Here is a 26,788-nt window from a genome sequence, read left to right as displayed (position 1 = left end):
TCCTTAAAGAAACCCAGAGCTATATCCTACAACAGACAAGACAGACCCAAAGGACAACTGAGGCTGGCACAGCCCCCTGAGCACATCTGCTCCAACCCGTGTTCCAGCAGGGCCACCCAGAGCAGGCTGCCCAGGCTCATATCCAGCCAGCTTCTAAAGACTGCCAAAAAGGAGACTCCACGGGCTTTCTAGGAAACCTCAGGTGAGAATCTCTCTTCTCCTGTACATAAAAGCTAACAGACAAACCATATATTTAACTTCAATGCAGTCTTCAGCATACATGATTAGAGACCATTGACAAACCAAAGCCAATTCCACCCATGCAGCCTAGAACATCTTAGGGAGGTAGAAGTCTATTTATTTTCAGCATAAGTGAAGTCAGCGCCCCCTCCATTCGCCTTGTAGACAAGTTGATGACTAAGTGGCAGAAGCAAGAATGACAGCCAAAAGAAATATCAATATTTCCTAGTCCAAACCCACAGCTTTTAAGTAGTGGTTCCTAATTTATCTTCCATAATTTTAAGTGGATAATTTATTTTTTAACCAGTGCATCTGTAACAAAGTTTTGCAGGGCAGAGCTTAAAATAGACCTGAATTTCTAGTTTCTAGTAAACTGCAGGGGATGCTCTGGAAGTAATGCATGCATGCAGGCTCTTGTTCATCACTAGTGAAAACGCAGAGCAAAAAAAAAAAACAAGTCACACCATTCTAATCAATGTATAATACTAATTTGATAATACTTATTTGAAGCTACTTAATGTGAACTTAACCTTTCCCTCCCGCTAGTTGAGGACATGAATTTGCTGTGCTTCAGTCCATCACAAGATGAGTTCAGCTTACTTAGCACACACCAAAAGACTAAGAACTACTTTGTCTTCCAATACAAAGATCTACAAATTGGGAAGTGAAAATAGCTAAAGAAAGAAGTTATACTGAAACTAAGTATAGCCATTTATACAATAAAAGGTTAAAGATACATTGTTATTTTTCTTTTAGTGATAGCTACACAAATACCTGTACCTATTAAGATTTAGGAAACTCCCTTGTACACTTGTGGACTGTTAAAAATAAGTAAAAGCAAATTTGTCACGTTCATGCTTAGCTGCCATACTGCAACAAAGATTTCTGCAGATTCCCACCTTAGAAGGATGGCTATAAGCACATATTCCCACCAAAATGTTCAGGGGGAATAAAGCCACATCAGTCCCAGCTGACAATCCAAGCAGATCCAAGAGTCAAGTGCTGGAAGTGCTGGGACTTAAGACAGACTGAGCACAGGTCAATCTCTGAGGGGACAGAAAAGTCCTATCAAGTACAAGTGATGCTGAAGTGAAGGGAGTTTCACCCCTCAAACACAGATCTGCAGCATCAGAGTTAGGCAGCGTGTTGGTAGCAGACAGGTGGACCAGCCTTGGCCACTGAGACTTTACAATCCTAATAGAGATGCATAGAGACAGTTCTTATGCTGACTTCATTTAGTTTGGGCAAGTATTTCTCAAAGTAAAGATCATAGACATGGTTCAAAAATATCTTGATTGTCCACTGATATACTCAATTCTTGGCCACAAAACCCAGCACAGAAGATAGTACTGTTCCTGCCAATTATTTACAGAGTTAACCATTTTTGTCAACCATTATTAGCAGAATTAAAAATGGCTTTAAAGGTTACAAAAATCTTCTAATTGATTTTAGCACTAAATATGCAATGACTTTCTCTTTAAATTACAACATTTTAAATCAAGCCTTGACAATAGCAACACTTTTAGGCAAGACATTTCAGAAACTGAACGGCAGTGCGGCCAAGTAGTTTCATGTTAATACACTAATTAATTTCATCCTCCTTTTGGTGAAATTTCATTAGCAGAAGTACTCTTAAAGTACTGAGTAAGTAGCTACAAAAACTAAAAGCAATACTGTGTTTTGTTCAAATTTCTTGATCTTCAGAAAGATGTGTGAGTAGACTGAGTGTAAAAAATGGGCACATTAAAAATCTGTGTATCAGTAATATGGTGCTTTATAATTCTTTTTTTAATATCTGAAAAGCTTAGTTGGCTTGTGGCAGTGGAAAGGAAAGGAAATAAAGCATCATACTACTTAGTTTCCTGGCTTTATGAAGAGTTGATTTCCTTTAAGGTATACTAAGGATAACTGTTTTCGGTTAAGAAAGTCTTGCAAATTTTTTGCAAGTGACAAGAAAAGCAAACCAGTATGGAAGTTTAAGTTGTCTTTAAAAAAAGTCATGGAGAAGGTATCCCAGTTCAGACATCTCACCCAATTTCTGCAGAACTTCCAGGTGCAAGTCAGATAAGCTTCTACATTGTAACACAAAGCTTCCCAAGACAAGAAAAGCATCCCACTAGCACATCCTACAGCAGTCCTTTCAGAAGTGGAACGAGCCCTTTTAAAACAGGAATTCACTGCTTTAAAGCGGCAACCTATTGCTCAGGGAGGCTTTATCTGCTCTGTAGCTTATTTTGCTACAAAGCCTCTTTGAAGAATTACAATTCACATGAAATACACGGAGAATTCTTGGAAATTTCCCCGCTTCATATCAAAGACCTTCTGAAATTGTACAGAACTGGTTCTGAATTTTCTTGGTGAGACCGAGGCAGGCAAATAACAGGTTATGAGGAAGTGCTGCAGTTAATCCAACAAAGGAGACTGACCAAAAGCATGCATTAGGAGTACAAAGAAGTCTAACATTTCAGCACAATGGAGTACATTTTTAAGAGCAAAACCATAAGTTTATTTATATGGATAGATTTTCACAAAGCAATCTGATCAGGGGACCATGGGATTTTACTTGGAGCATCTGTGTTCCACATTCTCAGTAAAGCAAATTTAAATAATCCTAAAAAGCTCAAAAAAGTGTTTTTATCAGAGCCTTTGCAGCTATTTCGTGTTTCACTCAAATTGGAAAAAAGCTGAACCAGATATCTTCAGTCACATCTGGAAGCAGGCCCCAGTACCATCTGCATTACTCTAACTAGAACTCATGTTATGCCATTTAAAAAAAAAAAGCCTAACTCTTAAAGAAAAATAAATTAAAAAGCCTTTGAAATGTGTTTTCCACATTTTTTCAATTTGTTTGATGTCCGTTTACATCCAATAAACACGTTTATCATCATCTTCATTTAAGCCAGGACTTTAACCAAGTGACAGCAAGAATCATAGGAAGCACATCCGGAGCACAGATCCATAACGCAGCACCACTGAATCCATTAATCGACATTTCTTCTGTCCCAATTATGCTAAGATATTTGATGAAGAAATTTCAGCTCACCTCTCTGTTAGCATCAGCGCAAAGAACTCAAAACCACAGCACTTCCGACAAATTCTCAAGGCACCTCTTTTGTTCCCTTTAAATTAAATCTGAATCAGTTGCGCATTTTGCTGAGCTGCTAATGCTCTCCACATGTTCTCTCTCTCAAACTGAAAGTTTTCTGTTAGGAATGCCACACATTGAACAGAAAACTGTAAAATGTCCTTCAAACAACCCAAGGTGCCTCTCTTTCTTTAAACTCCCATCTGAGCGTATAAATCCAACCTGTCTAAATGAAGAGCTGAAATGAAAGACCTAATGCCACAATTAAGCTTCCTTTAAGAAAGTGTTCTGAATAGACTTAGCATATTTGGAGAGTCGTGGAAAGAATGTTGTTTTAGGTTCAATAAGCTGTACCCTTAAAATACTAGAAAATACTGCAGTATCAACTGCAGTATCACAGTCTCTGCAGCTTTGAGAACTCTATGCCAGCACATACATACAGATATCATCTGTCATATCTGTAGAAAGAAGCATCTGAAGTGGTAAAGTATCAGTAAGCTTATGCCTATACCCCATCTTAACTCTGCCCTCAGGGAATGAGGTACAACAATTTTGCACATTTTCTTAACCAGAATCAGCGTCTTTTCTACACTTCTGTACAATACTTATGAAAAGATAATGTTTTTTCACCAGTTTTACTTATCTTCTCTGTAACAAAGTGCCAGATACAGTTACTGACTTTAGTCCTGATTCTGTCTTAGAGAAAGCATTGCAGTTCCACTGGGAAGGCACTTGCAGCTCAAGCTCTTGAAGGGAAAGGGCATAGAGAAGGTTCAACATACGAAGGAATAGTTGCAGGACATATCTGCTGTAACACATGCATAAGTCCACATAATAGAAAACAGAAGGGAAAACTGTACAAGGAAAAAAGGATCAGATGCATATTTCAGCTATTAAAAGACAAATAAAAACAGCTGGTTTCCACTGCAGTTACAGCTAGCTTATGGCTTCCCTCAGGTATCACAGGACAAAAAGAGCTCAGTGAGATATTTATCACTCCATTCCATAAGAGATAACAAGAATAAGATGATGTCAAAAAAAAAGGCAACCCAAAGAGTTGTGTGAAAAGGATATATTATTGGTGCTAACCTTGCTGGATAAAGCAGATGCTCCAAAAACAGTGGCTGGTCATGCAGAGCTGCAACTGCTTTTGTTAGACCACATACTTGGAAATAATCCATGGCCAAGAACTCATGGAAGTGCTGGGAAGGACAGGCATGCTCTAGCTCTATCATGTTGCAGTAAATCTGAAACTGCCTATGTACTAAAGCCAAAAAATGGGCTTATAAAACTGTTACAGTGACAAATAATGTAGATAGATTATACATTCTGATTGAACACAGGCCTGCCAAAAGAGACCTGGGGGTACTGGTGGATGGGAAGCACCCTCACAGCCCAGAAAACCAACTGTATCCTGGGCTGCATCAAAAGAAGCGTGGCCAGCAGGGTGAGGAAGGCAATCTGCCCCTCCACTCAGTACTGGTGAGGCTCACCTGGAGTGCTGTGTCCAGATGTAGATTCCTCACTACAGAAAAAGACACAGACCTGCTGGAGCATGTCCAGGTAAGAGCCACAAAAAATGATCTATGAAATGGGAACGCCTCTTCTGTGAGGACAGGGTGAGAGAGCTGGGGCTGTTCTCACTCCAAGGTGATCTGATAGCAGCCTTTCAGTATCTAAAGGGGAGCTACAGGAAAGAAGAGGACAGACTCTTCAGCAGGGTCTGTGGCAACAGAACAAGGGGAGATGGTTTCAGGCTTAAAGAGGGTAGGATTTAGGTTAGACACAAGGAAAAAAAAATCTTTTACAGTGAGGGTGGTAAGGCACTGGAACAGATTGCCCAGAGATGTGGTTGATGCCCTGTCCCTGGAGACTTTCAAGGCCAGGATGGATTGGGCTCTGGGTAACCTGATCTAACTGTGGTGTCCCTGTTCACTGCAGGGGAGTTGAACTGATGGGCTTCAGAGGTCCCTTCCAACTCTAAAGATTCTAAAATTCTGTTCTATGATTTAATAAGAATCTTGCAGTATCATGCTTGCACACTGTTTAGGCACAATCCCGGTTCAAGCAAAACACTTGATACTCACAGATATCTATACAAATTATTTTTATCAAAGATACAAGCAAAACTTTGCATAAATACAGGGAGAAGTTATGACTATAGAAAAAATGATTTTATAATGCAAAAACATTGCAAATAGGATTTTTTCCCTTTTTCATAATAAACTGATATGAGAGTAAGATTTAATACACTCTGCAATATTTGCTCTTCTTCAAAGCCACAGTACTGACTGATCCTCAGCCAGCACATGTATCCAGAATGACATAAACCATCATTACTGTCATTCTTCTTGTAGCACATTGTATTAACACCTAAAGCTCACATTATTTTTTTTTCCCCATCAGAACAGGTCTAATCCCTTGTCATGGGTCTCAGCCCAAACCTCCTCCTCAATACTGATAGTAACACACCTGATGATTCACAGTCAAAGGCATTAATGTTTTAAAACAAGACATGGGACTCTCTTGGGCTATATATCACACACAGATACACATGAGCAAATGGTGCTGCCTCCCTCAGGACTCCCCAAGATTTTGAAAGGCAGCTAAGACATAATGGCCAGACAAGCGAAGCACAATCACTAAGGTAGTAGCAGCTGCAGCAAGCAGAGCTGTCCAAACAGCCACACACCGAAGAGCAGAGCTTCAACTTCACAGGAGCTTTAAAACTACCCTGTTGAAGGGTCATTCTGACTCAAGTCTTCAATTTACTTTCAGGTACAAAAGTTTTTAGTACTGTGGTGTTCCCACTTCAGACCTGCATCCTTCATTTATGGTAGATGTCATTAAGGCTTCAGCTTAGCCCTGTAATTGTTAAATACCTACAAATTAAATTTATTAACATTAGGGCACAACTAAGTATAAACAAGGAAAGTCACATGGCTGACAAAAATACCAGACAGACTTTTCCCCAGAGTATTAAATCACAATAAATGCAATTAGAATAAAAGGCCAAATTTGACAATCTGGTCTTCCCTGAAATGGTCTTCCTTCACTAAGGACCCTTAACAGCAACAGGTGCAAGAGTGCCTCTATAATTTTCAATTAGTTAGACTCCACAAACGAAACTGTTTTTGCCAAATCCTTTCACATGAAAGAAGACTGTAAATATCAGTGTAAGAACACTCAAATCTTATCTCTGAAAACATTCTTAAATTAGTACTGACATTTTAATCAGGATCAAGCCAAAATAGGAGAATAAGTAGAGTTATATTTAAAGGAAAATGTATTCCTTGGTGCTGAAAGTCCTTAGTCTGGGCATGTAATACAAACTCAACTTGAGACAAATATACAAATATATGTATTAAAGGATTAAATTAAGCTGAAAAGCTCTGGAGTTGAACAGTATGCAATACAGCAGAAAATAGTATTCCTTAACAACTTTCACACTCAGGTTATTATGCTCTATTCCTTCCTTGCACTGCCAAAAACAGAACAAAAAAAAAAAACCCACAACACCTCCATAAACTACAGATTTGACTTGAAACTTCCAAAAACTCAAGTCTTATTAAATACTGACCTGTAGTTAATACATCCTCTGAAACTAAAATCCAAAAGAATTCCCTAGAGCGGTGAAGCCACTAATGCTCCATTTGGACACTAGAACATAAATACTTGTGCACTTCCCACAATTTAGAGTTGTAACATACTAGAGAGATGAAAACACACTGGTACAACTTGCAAATGGGAGCTTTAATAACATGAAAACTATTTCTCTAAAGCAAAGTAAAGCCTTCAAAGCAAGAATGACAGGAAGTTCTGAGGCAAGGGCGCCACAGGACAAGCTATGACTTCTCAGAAACCAGCCCTAGCTAGCCAGCATTGACACTGCAAAGGCAGTAACATTTCTAAGCACAATGCTTTCCAGGGATATTGTGAGGACAGTCATAATTCCAATACAGACTGGCAGAAGCGAAAGAAAACAGTCAAAGCGAGATGTTTTTATTCGATGTGATAGTCTCAGATAGCTCTAGCTCCTGACTTCTGCTCCACATGTAATGCTTAAGTATTAGTGTTGAAAGTTAAACATATTTCAAAAAAGATTTAACAGGCAACTGATGTGAAAGTACATGCAAAAGGAAGCAAAGTACCCACTGTCAGTGAAACAACCCTCCTATTCTATGAGAACTCTGATGGACAGGCACAGTTCATCACCAGGCCAGTATTAAGAACATCGGAGGGTTTCTGACTGCTTCAAACCATTTCACACCAAAAAAAATAAGACATTTGGTATATAGAAATGCAAAAGAAGGGGAGAGAAAAGAAACAAGTCACAGGTTGAATCAAAAATTTAGCCTAGAAATCAAAACTTCAGCAGAGGATGGAAATTAGAAGCAGATCTTGTACTTGACTTGGCTTTTAAGCCTGTAACAGACCAAGCCAAAAAACCCATATACAAACACACTTCAGTTCCAGAAGGCTGAACCTGGACTCTAGCTTTGCAGCCTGGCTCCTCTGCACTCATCTCTAAAAGCATCACTGCTGCCAGAGTACAACAGCACCTGACAAAGAAATATGCTTTCATACAGGAACAACTACAGTACATACACAGTAATAGGCCTAATTGCCCCCAGTGAATTCACATGCAAACAAATTAAACCACACATGGAATCTCAAGACCTTGTGCTGATTCCTGCACTCCAGGAAGGAATGAAACATGAAAAGCTTTTTTAAAACCTCAATTGAGGACACACATTGCTGCATTGGTCTGTTTTGCCAAAGACATTCCTAGATCCAATAACAAGTTTCCCTAAACCGTTTGTAATTTCATTCATATTTATAAAGTCATCCCAGACTCTGCACCATCTCTGTTTCTCCTCTAATGCTTAACATGTAGGCTTGCTCAACTCAACCGTAGTAAAGGAGAATCTGTTCCTGCATGATGCAGCCTAAAGTCTGCTCTCAATGGGAGGTATTTGAGGAATTCTGTAGGTTGCTTTTGCTCAATTCAAATTCCCATAAAGGCCATTTCATAACATTTCCTGGGGGCAGGGGAAGAAGTTCTGTTGTATTTAAAGCCTGAATCCTCTGACAACAACAGTACTGTGGAAATAAATGAAAGTCAAAGTTCTGTGTTAAGAAAAGTGTCTATATTCCAGTGCTTCAGCTGAGAATTAATGAAGCAAGACCAACCATGAGGTAAACAATTAGGGCGTTGAATCTGCTATGGAAGAGCTGAAAACAGAACAAGCAACTATGGCACACAGAAAATAAACCAGCTGCCCATAGCATCTCTCATAACATTACCTGAATGCGAACATTAACTTTAGAGGAACACTGAGCGTTAGCCTGCAGAACACAGGAGAACATTAGTCTTATCACAGCACAACTGCCTCCATTCCTGCAATCTTAAAGCTCTTATGGCACATATTATTACTTCAAACTTTTCCTTGTGACAGTAGCGTTTTAAGCAGGGTTCTTCCAAGACACCAACACTATGATGATGTCGATAAGTGGCCAAGATTCACAGTACCTGAAGTAATAAACAGTCCATGCTATTAAAATGCTGTAGCTAGTTGACAGACAATAACACTTCAGATTTCCTCCACAGTTCAGAAAATCTTCTTTAGGGACATACAAAGGCAGTAGAAAAACAGATAATCCAAGATTCTTCAGAGCACCGACAACCATCACACTTCACTGTCAAATGCTATGTCTCTGTGATCTGTTTAACATTCTTAAAGGGTAAACGATATAACAACAACTTTAGCAAGCAGCAAACACAAAGAAATAGATTTAATAGCACACTACCTTTATCTTAGAACACTGTAAAGCTGATGCATATTCCCTAGATTTGCTTCTCAAGAGATCATTTTGTTTATTCCTTCTCTTTTTCAGTCATGTAGAATTTCACTTACCAATACAGGCATGGACTCTCACTGACAGCTGGGTCCTCAAAATTATACTGTGCTTCTTGCCCCTCCTAAAAAGAGAAGAGAAATGTATGAAAGGGATAAATAAAACTTAAATTTAATTGAGCTTGGGGAAAAAAAAAAAGGATGAGAAGCAGCATTGTGGATTTGTCTTTGTTTCTTACATCGTAAGTCTAATTTAATCGACAATAAGTTATTCTGCTATAAGCCTGTTTTGTCCTTATAGTTACTGGTAAATCAAAAAACAAAAACAGAAATAAAACCACCAAAACACCACAACCAAAATGCTCTTTCATCTTGCATTCTCTCCATCCTTTTGAGATGGGGACTGTGGCTAGGTGGGCACCTGGAAGCCACAACAGAGTCAACCCCTCACAAGCATTCCCTATAAATCTATATTCAAGAAATACCAAGTGATGACACACAATTTAATCTTCACATAAATACTTTAAAATTAGACTTAGTCTAATACGAAAAGAAAATTCAAGGTCAAAGTAGAAGTTGCTCAAGCTTTCATAGACCAGTTATCTGAGCAAATTTTTCAAGGCATATCCTGGACTGCTGTGAACAAGTGCAGATAGCTGGTTGAAAGGAGGTAGTTCTACCCCTCCCCTCCACCCTTGTGAGACTCCACCTGTGGTACTGCACTCAGCTCTGAGGACCCCAATATAAGGAGAACATGGACCTGTTGGAGCAGGTCCAGAGGAGGCCAGAAAGCTTATCAGTTCTGTGGATATCTCATCCCTAGAAGATGAGAAAGTCTAATGTAGTGATTGGCAACTCAGCCAGCAGTGGAGGGTAGAAACTAGATGATCTTCAAGGTCCCACCACTACAAATCATTGTACAGTTCTGTGACACAGACAGATGTACTCTTCACACAGCAAAACAAAACTGAGCTCTCCTTTACTATCTCAGTTTCATCTTGGTTATAAATGGAATGACTATTTTAAGCTGCTGCAGTCCTCATTTGTTTTCCTTACGAGTTACTACTAGTTGTATTATTTTAATCTGGAAAAGAACACCATTCTTTTATTTCTAGGTGCCAGTCAGACGGCATCAAGTCATGGGCAGCACCTTGCCTCATCACCCAAACCTGCTCACATAACGGAATATGGGAGGGCAAGGAAAGACAAAAGTATTTTCCACTTGTACAGCAGCATATTATCCCTCTTTTCTGTGAAACTAAAGACAATTTATTGTGGGAAAACATGCCAGAAGTAAAACATTTTTAGAACAAACTCAGATACAGCCTTGAGTTATATTAACCCTGGACTCAACACTACACAGAAGTCAGAGGCAAATTAAAAAACAGCACAGCCTTCCTCAGCTATATGATTTATGAGACTGCTGGGAGATTTCAGGGTTCAACCTTTTGCACAGATGTCCATCAGAATTTCCGTCTGTAACTTCATCAGAACAAAATGATCATTTTCCAGATAACAATAAAGGTTTTTCCCTACCTTTCTGTATTTCTTGTTACTTTAAAAAAAAGTAGAATGGTTTATATTATCTGCCAGAAAACTTGATAGGGGAAGTCACGGCATTGACATAGCGATACCTTTTAAAAAACATCAATATTAAAGGTGTCTTTTTTTCCCCCAGCTTTTTTCTGTTTCTTTTTCCCCTCCTAGTGTGCTTGGCTTTTCTGCTCTCTTTGAGAGAAAGAGCACTCAGGACTCTTAAAGCACTTCCACCACCACAGTCTATAAACTGTCACCCTACCCTTTGCTACATCCCCTGCCCAGCATCAGATTTACTCCAGAAAACTACTTCCCTTCAACCACCCATTCTTGATGGACCTGCCTCACTCTGGCATGTCATATCTTCAAAAGGCATACAACAAAGGTAAAAAAAAAAAAAAAAAAAAGTTTGAGGTGCTGTGACTCTTCACATACGTTCCTCATTCTTCATGTTACTACTGAAGCTTCTGGAAATGGGAAATAATTTTGATAAGATCTTTGGGACAGATGTTCTCTTTCATGAAAAGATCTCCAGCTACCAAGTTGCAGTTGTATCCACCCAGTTAGTTACAAGACAAGGAAAGAGCAAATTAATACAGCATGCAATCAGTAGAACTTCTAACAGCTTCATGTGCTCTTAAGGAGTCAAAGCTGTTGGAAATCTAAAATACCCATCCTCAAAGGCAACATCTCACATTGAGGTCCTAAGACAGCTGTGCAATTAAATTTCTTACACACGCAGCTTCAAATGCATAAATAAGCCCGGTGACCTTAACAGAAATTACAGGCTATATATAAGCTTCAGGGCATGTTTCTTTGAGCAAGGAAAACGATCTATTTCAAATGCAATAAGTGTGTCGAATCTTCATTTCCTGGTCCATAATTCATTTTACTAAAAATGTAATGAAAAAAGGCGGGGGGAGGAGGGGGCGGAGGGGAGAGGATCAGTTTACTATGTAAAAATAAAGCAAATAAAATCTAATTTCAGACAAGTATCTTTGAAATCCCAACCAAAATTTCATTGTCCAGAATCACTGGTGAAGTCATGGCAAAGTTGAGAAAATCAGGAATAAGTTGATGAAAAAAAGAAATAACTCAAGTTACAAGCAGGATGCTGATACTGTAAAATAGGAAGGAGATTCCAGCAATTAGGCTGTGCCAGAAACAAAACACCATGAGGGAAATAAGGAAGAGTCCTTTAGTTTGGAGTGAGTCTTTCAGTCCAGGCATTAAGTCTATAATAAAGTTCTATTAAGAGACAAGAAAATTTGAAGCAATAGAAGTCATACTTTCAAAATTTCCAATCACAGCAGTTGAGTCAATCCCCTTGTGATTGTCTACCCACTGATCTCAAACCAAAGCAAAGCTCATTTGCAATGTTATTATTTACTGCCTACAGTTCTTTATGTTAATGTGTAGACTGTCCTATCAAAATCAAATGTTCACTGAGGCATTTGAGATTGACGAGGGCAACATGATCCTTTTTCCAGGCACTTTCACCAACCAACAGTAAATAACACACGAAGAAAGAGAACTGAACAAGTCTATGGCTGCAATAACTTCTGCATGTAAATTAGTATCAAGTTTCTAAAAATTAAGTTACAATAATGTAGCGGTATATCTGAGTTTTTGACTGTTCTCATGTTGATACTGGATTTGTTATTACTATTGGACAGGGTAATTACAGAAGTTTGTTTGTTTTTACTAAGGAAGTGGCAGTTCCTCCTAATCTCAACTGGGCATCTCTCAAGGCAAATTCTAGAAGTTTCCATCCAAACTGAAAACAGTAGCAAAGGGATCCCAAATCCAGACGTCCAGAGTATTGACCTCATCTTTCCCATTGCTCTATTACATCAACAGAATAACAGCTTATATCCTTCCTCCTCACATCCATGCTTCCCCATCCTGCTTCAGAGGACTGTTGCAAGGAGCACGTGGCTCATATCTGCAGACTGTGCGTAACCTGTGAAACACCATACATAAAACTATACATTAGAGACAAGCTTACCCTCTTCAGGCTCACCTAACAGAAGAGGAAGGCAAAAAAACTGAAACTGGATACCGGCAAACACTACTGTCATCTTGCTTCTTCATCAATTTCAGTTGTTATTACACGGTTAAGTTTCCTACAACCCAGCATTCAAACCTTTCTGGCCATGATCAGTCTTTCATAGTATATAGGTTTCATATCAGTAAATTCCTCACAGCAAGACTAACTCTGAACCATACAGTATCAGATCAGCCAGGCACCCAATTATCAAGTCCAAGCCTCTGCTGAAATATCAGATGTTATTTTCACCATCCTTCACAACCACAAACAAAGTGAGCACAATAGGTTACTGGACAGAGCCAACTACTGCTATGGCTGTTACCACTTCACCCCAAAGAGGGCATTAGGCTGGATAAAAATTAACCTCAGTTTAGTAACTGAGTAAATCTACCAATAATAAACATTGAAAACACTTTAAGATTTGGCCAGCACGTAAAGCCAGCTTAACTTGACAACCTTCCATATAACAGTTCTGCATCTACTACCGCCTGACATAACGATCTAAATGTTATGAAAACCTACCTAACACAGACGCTGCTTTTAGTGGAAAGCTTTCAAAGCACACATGTATAACACATGCTTCATATTTTCTGACAGCTTCTCATTGCACTCAGGTTTCTTAGTATACCATCAACCTCCTCCAATAATCACATTCATGTTTTTCAAGAGGAGTAACTTAATGAGAACAGCTCCCAACAAGGATCCCTAATCTCAGTGTGCCACTGCCTCCTTGGAGAGGAGCTTGAACAACAGCACACCATCAGAAGCAAAGGTGTGGCAACAGACTTTCTCTAATGTATGTTATCTATGCAACTACCTTTCACATTTTTATTTCAGCACCTATGCATGTCCATCTTCACTTGCACACACCTTTCAGACTCTGAAGAACACTTCTGCAATGGGGTATTGCTTCACAATCAGTTGCTTCATAGTTTAAGTTATTCAACATCAGTGGAAAACAAGCTATTCCTTGTTGAGTGCACGAGGGATGGAATTTTTTGCACGAGTTCAAACACTCACATCTATCAGGTTTTCCATAAAAAAAAGATAGGCAAGCCAACTCATACACAATAAGCAAAGTGTTTCTTAATCTACCATTAGTCAGACAGCATAAATCCTAGGTTCTGATTTCAAAGCTGCTAAGTTTAGTTTGACTGCAGTTTCAATAAGATAGGCTTCTCTATTCTATCATAGATTTGATACAAAAAAAAATTTGAAATATTAAAAAATGTTGCAAAAAAGCTAAGTCTTTTAGAAAGAACAAACACATGCATGGAGGAGAGAAATTAAGAATCTCCTGAAAGTTACCACCAAGTTATATCTAAATAAATAACCTTTCTGAGGTCCTTCACAAATCACCATTCAACAATCCAAGTATCATGTTCCAGTTCACATTATTCTTGTTGAACAACAAAGGAGCTCAGGAGGCAAAAGCAAGTTTGTTGAATGCTGAAATCCAGCTCCAAATTCTCTACAAATGGATGACAACATTAACAGCTCTCTTTGGCACAGCATGCACTTGGAGGCAAACACACAAATTTCATTTTTAAAAGACTTCAAAGGATATTCTGTCCCTATCTCACTTTTTCCACCTAACAGTCTTGAGTGAAGTCATAATGCATCTGCATCCTGTTACTGCAAGTCATCTGGTCATTTCACTCAGTTTTTATTCAGAGCATTTCTAGACAATAACATATTAACTAAAGCAATAATCATTGGACAAGACTGGACAAAAATAAGTAGAAAGATGATACACGTTCATACTTGGCTTAAAAAAAAGAATCTAATTTGACTAATTCAGGTATAAATCATCTCAATCACACAGCACATACCCAAAAAGAAAATCTGGCATGCAAAATGTTGTAGATAATAGCGTACACAACAGTATGTAACGGAACAGAGTATCTTCACACTTGTGCCCACTTATTCCCTTTCCCCCACAAATTGTTCCAGTATTATGTTCTGTATTGTTCTGATTCTTCCAACATGAATTTAACAATGAACGGCTTCAGTACCTATTAAAAAAAATTATACATCAATCAAGAAAGATCATGTAAATGCCAGCAAAAGGAAAATCACCCAGACTTACACGAGCTTACCAACTACATAACTGTACCAGTAAGGACTACATACTGACTGTCAATACAAGGTGTCAGATTTTACACCCACCTGCTCTTCACAAACTCAATACACATTAGTAAGCAGGCAGATAGATCTTCCACCCCCCCCCCCCCCCCCCCCCCCCTTTCCCTTTTAAAATGGAAATGAATCAGTATGGAAGGAGAAGGTGGAAGAAAACTAGAAACTGAAAAGAGTCAAGTAAAACCTTCAAGAGATTCAGTAAGTATGCTTCATGATTCACTGTAATAATGCATAATAATGCTTACTAATATATTCTGAGCAAATATGAAGTTCTGGGTGGAGTTTTCTGCTTACCTCACCACAAAGCAATGATCTTTTTTCCTACAAAAAATGAATCACCTTCATATACAACAAAAACGCAGCAAGCTTAAATGGTGGAAAATCTATTGCATTTTTTCTTTTTATAAATTTCTGTGCAGACATATTTCAGAATCTGGAATATCCTTACTCCTTCCCCTCCTTTCTGAATCATCATGATGGTTATTTTCTGTTTTAAATGGCTCATTTTCCATGTATCAAATCAAACACTTTAAGGGCCTTTGGAGGTTATTAAGGACTGCCTATTGCCTTCACAGTCTAAATAACCATTTTTCAAAAGCTGTCCTCATTCATGCACAAAGCTGCTCATGTCCCTTCCATTCCCAAAAGCTGATCAAAACTTTGACCCTCATACACTTGTTTCAGCAGTAAGTTTAGCTGGCCACACTGTGAAACAGTAATGGTACTTACAGGTTAAAATCTTTATTTTTGCTAGAAGAAAAACAACTTTGAGTTAGTAAAACAGTAAAGATATTTGCATTAGAAGCACTACTGTAGTGATAATACTGTTTTTGGATAAAAAAATTAAAAAAAAAAAAAGGCTTATTTCCTCACTTCTTGTCAACTTTGTATCATGTTCCTCAACAGAAATAACACAACCTGACCAACACTGTTCAAGCCTTAAGTTATGTACTTCCCATCACTGCCAGTAGACCCTGCTGGCTACACATCTCTCCCAAGGCATCTTTAGATTAAGTCTAAAGTCTGGTCATTGGCTTTAATATAACCTGCACTGTAATGCTGATGTTACATTTGGATTTTCATTTAAATCTTCCTTTCACTTAGAGCAACAGATGCCTTGAAGCAATCAGGATTTTTGAATAAGAAATCAGGAGAACCAGCCATGAACAGTGGGACAAAGTGGCAAGGAGAAAAGTAAAGGAAAAAATCTCCTGCAGCTGGATCACCCGGTGCTTCCACTTCCTCAGGCAGAGTTCCTTTGGTACTTCTGACCATGCTGGGGTTCTAACTTAACCTGACAGTGACATTTTCCTCATCAGAATGCACTTAGCTTAATCAGAATCAGCAATAACCATTTTAACACCGTCCTACTTTGCAGAAGGATATGGACATGTGTATTATAAATACATGCACTAATATACAAGTTCTACCTTGAATGATAGATTCATTTCTTTGGCTTTACTTACTGCTTTTTAGAAGTTTTCTTTTTTCATTTGGCAACAGTTACTTCATAATACGACATACAAGATCTTAAACAGCATTTTGCCCTCAGGCCAAATTTTATTTCTCCATATTAATCTAATTTAGAAAATAGGCTGTATTTATTGATGGGCCACTAATGGTTTCATTAGCAGAAACAATTACTGAGCAGTAAACATGAAAAAGCAAATTAATGCTTTGTTGTGCTGTTATGATCTTAATCCTGGCAGAGGTCACTGCTTGCACAGCTTTATTACAGGAGAATGGGCTAGTCCCAGATTTGCAGTGACTTGATCTGCTAGTTCACCATTGCAAATTAAATTCAAGACTATCAGTATTTATTTTTTAATCAGAAGTAGATTATTACCTTAGTTTAGTCAGTAGTAAAGGAAATAAGAAAAGAAAAACCACACACCAATTGCACAGACAGATGAACTCTCATGGTATAAACAAGAGCGTGAACTTGCTTATACAAACCTATTTTGTATTTACCATAGTGTAAGAGCAAGCAGATGAACTGTTGTGTAGAATAGGAGGTATAGCAAGTTCACAGCTTTTACTAATTACTCATCACAAGCTTGTTGGCTGTCAGTACATTCTCAGCAAAGATGCCAGTCAGTTGCAGCAGCAGACAGTGGGTGCACAGCATTTTCCTGAAGCCTGTCATTCCAAGTTGGGATCCTCAGATTTATCTGTATTATTACAGCAGGCATCAACCTCTGAGCTGCTCTACAGCCCTTCCAGGCAGCCCTACTAGCAGATGATCTGTTTATTGATAAAGGAAAGGATTCCCTCCACATACAGTGAAGAGAAACACACTTCCAAGCCTTGAGAGCTGCTCCCTTCATAACCTCCCCATCAGTGAGGATGGCAGAGTGCAAATGCAGCTATTAGAGGACCTTGATAGTAAAGCTAACTGTTTTCAAATACAACAGTTGGCATCAGTTGTTTTCACAAGCTGCTTTTATTTAAGTTTCCACCTTAAAATACTGGGCTTCTCAGCTATGGGCATATGTAAATCTGAATGCCAAATTAGACTTTTACAAAGCGTTGACCTAAGAACAGTTGTAAGAAACATTCACACATTTTTTGCCTCCGTACTTCACATAGCATACAACAGTCTGAGAGAGAACTAAGTATAATAATATTTTAGCAATACACTTTGCAGTGTGAATGATTTTTGAACAAAAGTGCTACAAAAAAAAGCATATTTGTTTATTTTGTGTACTTATGTACTACAAAAGCAGATTTATTTACCAGTGGTGATCACTGCAAAAGAGCAGATCTTTAGCTGTCTCCAAAAGCACTCCAATATGGATTAATTCTCTCTAAAGCACAGCTGTGAGAAAACTTTGGGGTAAAGCAGGAGACACAGCTGATTCAATACTGACAATCACAAGCTCTAAAATCATGAGTCAGGCTCTCTTAAAACAAACAAAAACCCAACCTATCAGACAAAACCAAACTGCAGAGCACTTTTAGTGCTTGTAATGATTGTCTGTTATGAAAAAAATTAAGAAATATCTACAGTTCCATCTGAATATTTCAACATTCCATCTCATTTATTTAAATAGATAAACACATGTTCTTAGGACTAAAGTAAGACTTCAAAAAGCTACTTACAGTTTTGAAAACATGGGTAGGAACAGCTATTGCTCTGTAACTTTAGGAAGGAGGAGTGTAAAAGAGCTATAACTTATACATCCAGCAAAACTGTTTCATTAGAAACTTGAAAACTTTATGGCAATTTCTTATGCAACAGTAAAGTATCCAGTTAATCACTGACTGGCAGTTCAACATTTTCACCTGATACATTACAGACTGGAATACTGTTGCCCTATAGTAAGTCCTATATTTTCCAAAACTTACTGTAACCTCTCAGCTGCATGACAAACTGAATAGATCTGGACTCTAATCAAAGAGCATAATGAACAGCAGAGGGGTCACTCTTGGGGAAATTCCTTGAGCACATCAAGCTTTTCAAAGTCTATAAGGGCTGGGATCAAAGACGGTCATTTGAGTCACTTTGATGGTCAGCACCATGCAGTATTGAGTTCCTACTGATTTCTGAAACTCTGCATTCCTTGCAGCTGCATGTTACATGATATATGAAGAACACCTTAAGCAAAATACAAGAGACTTTCACACTCCACCTACTTTAGATACTCATCAGCTTAATAAACTTTCAGCCCTCTCAATAAAGAGCAGATTTTCTTGATAGTATTTTAAACTGAAAATATTTCTTTTATGCAAGCATTTATTGCAATCATCCACTAGTGTTTTCAGATTCAGCATTTTGTCAGAGGAATGTCTAAGCAACAAAAAAATGTACCAAAATTCAGATGATCAAATGCATTTTTCAAAACATAAATAAACCATTACAGTGAGGTATTTCATTCCCTGCAGTTTGCAACAACACCATAACAAGCTTCTATAGGTACCTCCCTTATTTTTCTTATTTGAACTGAGAAACTCTACAGAAGACAACAAAGTCTTCCATCAGTACACTAGTAAAAATACACTGTCAAAAATAATGCAGTGAGTGTACAATCTGCTAGCTTGCTCTATGGCTTCAAGAAACAAGTAATATCATTTTTGTTAGACAAAAGTTAAGCGGACCTTCAAGTGCATCCCCAGTTTCTTCCTGTTAAAGTGATAGAAGTTTTCATTTTCACAGCTATGTTAACTACAGAGTCTAAGCAGGTAAAAAAATACATTACATTGAGGTTCAACTAGCTGAATCAGTTTGACTCAAGGAGTCTAAAAGAGATGTAAATACAAAAAAACAACAGTAAAATGATTCGTCAGAAGTACTTCAAAACAATCTTTCTGCTAAATAGTGGTTTTCAAAACATAGTCCCTGAGGAAAACCCTGTTGCTTGCAGCATATTATCTGAAAGAGCTCTTGCATTCTGTGATTTAGGACTGTGTTACTTTGTGCGCTACCATTAGGGTCTGTAAAGACATGCCCATAAAAACTTGGTCAATTATACATTAATTTAAATATACACTCTTCTTCAGAGTACTTGCTCATTCTACAAGATCACAAATAAACTGAGTAAAAGATAATTATCTATTGCAGGCACCTTAAAGAAACAGAGCTGATTCTGCCTACCTCCACATTACCTCCTTACGCAATTAGGAAGCCACAAATTAACTTGTGTTAGAAATAATAAAAAAATATATAAATACATGCCAAACTTGAAAAGCAAGGAGGTTACCAGTTACTCTGATTGACCTTGTATCCCAACTTGGCCAAGCTTGGCCACACGGCTGTTCATTCTCATCGTCCCGAGCAAAAGTTGTATAAAAATGATTTTATATAGTCCCATAGCTATGTATCCAGTTGCGGACTGAAGAAAAAAGTCCTGTTCCAGCCTGCATTTAGCTCAAACTTAGTCCTACAGACTAAAAGCAGCTTGCCTTTGTGTTGGGTTTTCTTCCCTAAATAGAAGTTTTGACTATCCTAGAGTGAAGAGGAACTACCCAAAAGAATATTTTTTATTATATGCACAGAATGGCTTGGGTTGGAAGGGACCTTAAAGAGCACCCAGTTCCAATGCCCTGCTGTGGGCAGGCTTGCCACCCCCACCAGATCAGGCTACCCAGGGCCCCATCCAACCCGACCTTGAACACTTCCAGGGAATGGAACTTTCTCCTAGCTTCTCCAGGCAGCCTGTGCCAGTGCTTTATCTCCCTCTTTATTAAGGAAAGGAAGATGTTATTTATTTAACTTGTGAATAGGTGCATGACTTTCTTATTCTTGTTATTTACAGCTACACAAAACTGTCTAACTGCCACTTTTTTTTCTTTCCTCACAAAGAAAAATACTTCCAGTTTTTCCAATACCTTCATCCAACTCTTCCAAGAGAAAACATAACTACCACTTCCCATAAAAAAAAAGTCAGTGCTTTATGCTGAATACTTCATTAACTTCAAGACTCCTTTCAGCAGCATTTTTTTTTTTTTTTAAGTACTTTGGGAGAAGTTGCTAAAAACTAATAACAGAATATTCTGGTTATTTTTAATAGGAGTTTAGGACCTAACATTAAAAAAAAAAATAACAGTAAAAAAAGCCACGAATATCCAGCTATTAATCCTTCATTCAGAGTTCAGCAAGCTTCAGTGACCCTGATGAGCACAACAGTTCTGGAATGGTAAAGGTGTAGATCCTGAGGTAGCCTAATCTCAGAAAATTAAAAGCTTTGAAGATTAAGAGCAGGACCTTGAAATGACCCAGAGAGAAAGAAAGAGACTAAGTGGTTTCTGCAGCCAGTCTCTCACTGAAAGCAGGCCGCTAAGCCCCCAAATGCCCTCAGCCGACCGCAGCTCAGGAGCATTCCAGCTCAGTGCCTTGGTCTCTGCAGGAGCAAAAGATCAGAGCCACAAGTCCCCAGAACAGATTTTAGCTTGCCAGAAACTTGGTACAGAGTACAACATTCCTTATTACATTTTCTACTTCATGCCTAGAATATTTCCTTTTTTTTTTTCTGGAAAATATTACAAGAGTTGCATTTACACTGAAGTAATCAAGTTACTGGGACCTACAAGGAAGCTACCTCACAAATTTCTAAAATTCTGGTTGTTGATCTTGCTCATCTTCCTCCTACTCCCTCTTAAAACACAGACTAAAGCAGGATGCAGAAATCCAGCTGAAGCCTTTCACAAGCTGAATTCCTGCCTTACCTTAGGGCTCTCCTTACCTCTTCACAGCATCATAATCACTGCTTCCAGCTTACAGTTCCCTCAAACCCCTTTTACCTCATTTTCTGCTTGACCAGTAGTACCTGCTTGCCTTTTAGTCAACTGCCCCTAAACACAAAGTTTTGTACTTCACTGTGCTGCATCCAACCAAAATGGTAAGTTCTCAGGGCTCCAGCCTGAAAGTTACGGGGTAGCTGTATGCAGGGAGGAGGGAGATAAGAACCAGAACACCCTCAGCGTCACAACAATAGAAACTCAACCCCTACATCCTTCAGCACCCTTGCAGGTTAAGCGCATGCTAAGATCATACAATGGAAGTAGTATATGGCTTATATCTATTTACAGGCACCTTAGAATAGGTACTGATGGGAGCATCCCCTCATGCATTCACCCCTTTCCTTCCGCAACAAGGCATGTGTCTTTTCCTGCTCATGTACTGTTTGTTTGCTGCTTTACTCCACAGAACACACCTCAGTGTTCCTTCTCTCCATTCTTCATCGATTCACTACAGCCTTTTTGAACTACCAGCACCCACGCTATTTACTTTAAAGACAAGGAAAGCAGGTCTGAAAGAGGGCTGTGGAATAGACCGCAGGATCAGATGGGTCACAATGGTAAAGCTGGCTGCATCTAGCAGACTGTTCTGATGTTGCATTAAAGGCATGCAGCTGAGGCAGGAGAACACAGTACTTCCCATCCACCCACTTATACCAGACAGATAACTTTAGAGAACAGGAAAAAACGAGGGCTATGGGACAACAGATACAGATTGTTCTCTCCGTTTCACATAACTCAGTGCAGTAGTAATTTGTATCTCAAGCTTTTACGATGTACCACAATATGCTATCTCCTATCTCTCTATTCATCTTGTCACAGGAATGAAGGAACTCCCAGCACACTTCACACTGGAAGTCAATGGAAGATTCAGTTGCTTGACTGACAACTGGTTACACAATTAGGAAGAAGCTCGCACACACTTGTAAAATACACAATAATAAGATCTGTGTTTTTTGTTTTGTTTTGTTTCCCCCTCCTCCCCCCGGATCAGACAACACAGTAAACATGTAACTCCAAGAAACAGCTTCACATGTTTGGTTTGGGGGTTGGTTTGTTTTTTTTTTTTTTTCACATCCTTCTCTATTCTGGCCCTAGGATTGCCACTACAGAGAGAATTAGAGTTCTTTTTCAGTAACAGTTTGTATCACAGACTTAAAATGCCCAAAGGAAACAAATTAAAACCGAGGTGGAAGGAAAGTTGCATGCAACTTTGAGTGAGAAGTCTGGCAGAAAAAGCACCGATAGTTGGCTTACCCAATTTTTCAGTTTAAATTTTTAAGAAGTATTCAGAGATGTGAGAGCTACCACAGAAGGTAGATAAACCCATAAAAGTAAAAGGGTGACATCTCTTAATGCTATCAAGCTGCAATCAATTAAAAATGCAGTTAATTTCTTTTGGCACAGCTAGATTACTCGCTTGCATGAAGCCTATGCCAAAACGCACCCATGCAATTAATAACAACTAGATAATTCAATATAGCAACAAACAAGGCAAAAATAGCTCTAGATCATCTGTTGATTACACATCCCGAACAAGACAATCACCTAAAAGGCCCAGAAAAGATATTTCTAACTAGCAAGTTTTATGCATGTATATGTACACATAGACACATATAGATGCTAATCTTTTTTTCATTTCTTATTCTCATCACAGAGTTTACGGAAAGTCGTGTCATGGCAACAGGTGTGTGCAAGCAGTAATTCAGAAAAAGTCAGTACAAGTTTCTTCTTGAAGAGCATACAAGTATTTAAATTTCAAGACAAAAATAAATTGAGTTTATAACTTCAAGAACACCACTGACAGTCTTCTACATCAGTTGTTATGAAATGGGTAAGATCTGAATTATAATGAACTACATTTACCAAGTTTCAAAGCAGAATTCAATTTATTAGACTTGTCAAGGCAGTCACCCTAACATTTCTTCTTTGTACAATTTCTCTAAAAAAAACTAAAGGGCATACAAGTGAATGTAGATGGCGAAAGTCATAAGATTCTTAATCACAGAAAGAGAGGGACATACACGCTTACGCAGAAAAGGAACAGAAAAGATAAAATTCTACACTGACCTAAATGCACCAAGTTAACCATAAAAGCTCCTGAAATATGCTTCTGGAGAAGCATGCTTATTTATCTCAATTCAGTAAACATTTACTTACCCAGCATCTTCCTGGAAGCCCTCCAATTCATCTCTTTGTTCTGCTAGAGTAGATTCTAAGTCCAGATAGGTACCATTGTGAGACAATTGCAGAGTGCAGTCATCAAGCTGTAAAACAAATTTCAGATCAGATTTTAGCATTATTTTGATACACCTCTAATGTAGGCATGCCCCCTTTTTACATCCACAGACAAGATCTCCTTTAAAAAAAACACAAACAGGAAGTAGAAAAATGGGTGTTGTTAGATAACTTATACAACCCCACGTCCATATTCACTAGATCATGCTTGGTCACAACGATATCAAAGGTCCAAAAAAGTTAATGACTCAAGGAAAGGCAATTATAATCCTTTATCACATTCATGGTTTTTTGTAGTTGTTCTTGCTGTTGTCCTTTCCGCACTAGAAAAGTAAATCAGGGGGAATCTATCTACAATGAACCACCTGTATTAATTTCCCATCAGAATCTTAGGCTTCCAGTGATTTCCTGGGAATTACATTTTTCTCATATTGACTTCCAGATAAATTATCCGATTTCCTATCACTGATTTATATATGCAAGAAAAGAATACTATTAATCTGCCCAGGGCTATTCTGAGTTAGCTGCCTTGGAAATATCACAGAAGAGCTATTTTTCAATACGTAACTGACAGAACACAACTTCTCAGTTAGCCCACACCACTGTGCTTTATACTGCTTACATCTTGAAATAAAAGTTCATCTTCTCTAGAAAGGGAAAGAGTAGAGGGAGGAGGTGAAGTTGTATTTAAACCTATTCCACTTTCCATTTATTTTTTTTTTTTTAACCCCCTGGTGAAAGAGTAAGCACCTCAAATAATGTGAACATGAGTTTTCACTTTAACTCCTGGCGATTAAAGAAAGAAAAGAACCTCCAACCCCAGCTCCCTGATATTAAAAATAACAACAGTATTACTAATCTGTATCTTTCTGGGTACAAAGGATATTATTAACTTATGCTAATTTAAAATACGGTCTTTAGAGAAGACAGACTAAACACTGCTCTGGGAAACTTTCTCCCAGTAGCCCAGGATATAAAATGAAATGCTAATTTATTCAAAGTAATGCCAAAAGGCAAACTACTAATTAGATAAATGTTCTGCTGTCACTATGGAGATTAGGAGATTTGCCCACAATTTCCAATTATACTGCATAATTAGGAAAAAGGAACAGCGCTTTATTAATGTACTATGACTTTAGTGTACAAAAAGCATGATGAGAACAGGAAGTACTTCATGTACAAGATAAAGGAAAATAGTGCATTCTACCTATTTTCATCTCATCTCCATAGTTTCAGCTAAGCATAATATTCATTTAGGCTTTAAAGCATCATACATTGTATCCACTAATAGGAGTTATGGTAATGGTAGTAGTACTTTTTATTTCCCTTACTTAAGGATGAATCTTGCCAAAAAGACTTTCTCACTTACACACACACACACACACTCAGAAGGCAGCAAAACAATACTTTCAAAAGCAGAGTAAATATTATGGGAATAAACTCTTAAATGATCCCTTTATATGATCATTATGCTACTGTGCATCTTCACCTCCATGCTTGCACTCTCATTTTATAGGCAGAATAGAAAAAGATATGATTATTTTTTTAATTCATAAATTGTCTGACTTCTTCAGCACAAAGAATGGCCGATGTTCAGTCATTAGTGCTTATTAGTAGCAATTCATGATGTCGAGTCTCTCCCCTCTGTTCAGTGTTAATCCCATGTTTATCTGCTACGCATCACTTCCCCCTGTCTCTGGAGACAAGCCTCTAGCTAGCTCATTTGGGACATGCTCTTCCCATTGATCATAACTCACATTAAAATTCCCTATTAGCCCTTATTAGCACACACATTCTCCTAGGACAATCAAAGGGCAATTTTTTTAATAAAGTCTTTCAAAAAATAAACCATTTAATTGAGCAGTTTTCCATGACCATGAACAAGATGGCAGTATTTTAGACGTTTCCATTTACATCTTCACAATTCTGCTTAACTCTTCAGTATTCCCTACTTTTCCAAAAATTGAGAGCAACATTTTGTTATCGTTAAACTGCTTAGCTTAGCTAATTAATACCATCACCACAAGGTATGGGTATTTTTATAACCATTTTCCTAAAATTTCTCTTGACAGTCCCTTCAAATCGTTAATCATATTCACATCTTTCATGGGCCAAATAAGCCAGGAAGTATGTCATTACAAAAAAAAAAATCACATTTACAGTATGATCTTTTGTGCATCATAAACTTATGCTGTCTTTTAATAATTTCCACAGAAGTATTCAAAAGCTCTTTAAAAACTGAAACTGAATGATGGCTTCAGAAGAAACTGTATGAATGCCCTAGTGAGTCATCTCCACAATTAGAAATTCTTTAAATAACCCCAAAATAGAGTTTTCCCGATATAATTATCTGTGGGAAAAAGTAAGGAAAAGAAACAGGAAGAACACAAGTAGGACCATAAGATTGTGAGCACTAGTTACACTACTGCAATCTTACACTGAACTCAGTTATGAAAAAGCAAACAAACTGATTAAATATTTAAAATATTAGAACACTTAAAATCAGAGTTTACCACACTCCCATCCTTTCAACGTATGTCAGCACAAAGCCCTAACAGACAAGAGGAGAGGGGTGCTCTGCCTCTGATCCTCAGCAGGAATAGGCAGAACAAGGTCAGACTTGGCAAACTCCAGCTTTGCCTTCCCCTTGAGTCACCCCTACTTCACCAGCACCTCAAGCTTTAGGGATCCCTGGGAGCAACATTTCCTGATTGTCATAGGAAAACATCGCCTGCAGTGCTCCTTATGGGTTCCAGGAAGTGAGGAATATTGGACAGATGCTCAGTTCATCATCTTCTGCAGGCAACCAAATTCAGTCAACGTGGCTAGTCTCCCAGTATGTGGAGCCAAAATAACTTGTATCATGAGGCCATTGAGCTTCAGAGAATGAAATAGTTCAATAGTATTACACAGGCAATGACTTCTCATCTTGTTTTAAACACTGACCCATAGTAAGAGGTAACACCCACTTCTCTTCATTGAGAAGACAACCACAAAGAAACCCTTGTTACTGCACAATGAGAAACTTTGCCATTTTCTATATTTGGAGCAGATGTTAGAAAGAAATTCCTTATTATGAGGGCAATGAAGCACTAGAACAGGTTGCCCAGAGAAGCTGTGGATATCCCCATGGATGCCTGCAGGTAGTTCAAGGCCAGGCTGGATGGAACTTTGAGCAAGCTAGCCTAGTGGAAAGGTGTCTCTGCCCATGGCACAAGGTCAGAACCAGACAGTCTCGTGACATGCTCTTCCCATTGATAATGCACATTAAAAATCCTTATTAGCATAGGATGTGTGCTAATAAGAACTACTATTTGTGACCAAAGGTCCCAAACAATTCCATTTCTATTGTTGTTCTAATTCAATAGTTCTACAATTCTCCAAATTTCATGGCTTAAGGAA

The 26,788-nt window shown here is 38.3% G+C and overlaps 1 protein-coding gene across 15 annotated transcripts in view; it reads right to left on the bottom strand.

The window, feature by feature from the left end:
- The window catches only part of FHOD3 (formin homology 2 domain containing 3), a 370,010-nt gene that overhangs the window by 316,348 nt on the left and 26,874 nt on the right, over positions 1–26,788 (bottom strand). For all 15 annotated transcript variants that reach the window (XM_040695607.2, XM_015282358.4, XM_040695604.2 and 12 more), the window contains exons 2-3: positions 23,309–23,415; positions 9,244–9,308 (exon numbers count right to left, since the gene is read on the bottom strand). In XM_040695607.2, the coding sequence (XP_040551541.1) occupies positions 9,244–9,308; positions 23,309–23,415 (172 nt within the window). The remainder of the gene's footprint in view (positions 1–9,243; positions 9,309–23,308; positions 23,416–26,788) is intronic.

The sequence above is a fragment of the Gallus gallus genome, chromosome 2, assembly GCF_016699485.2.
Source record: "Gallus gallus isolate bGalGal1 chromosome 2, bGalGal1.mat.broiler.GRCg7b, whole genome shotgun sequence".
Taxonomy (NCBI): domain Eukaryota; kingdom Metazoa; phylum Chordata; class Aves; order Galliformes; family Phasianidae; genus Gallus; species Gallus gallus.
This window is presented reverse-complemented; position numbering and strand designations above follow the sequence as displayed.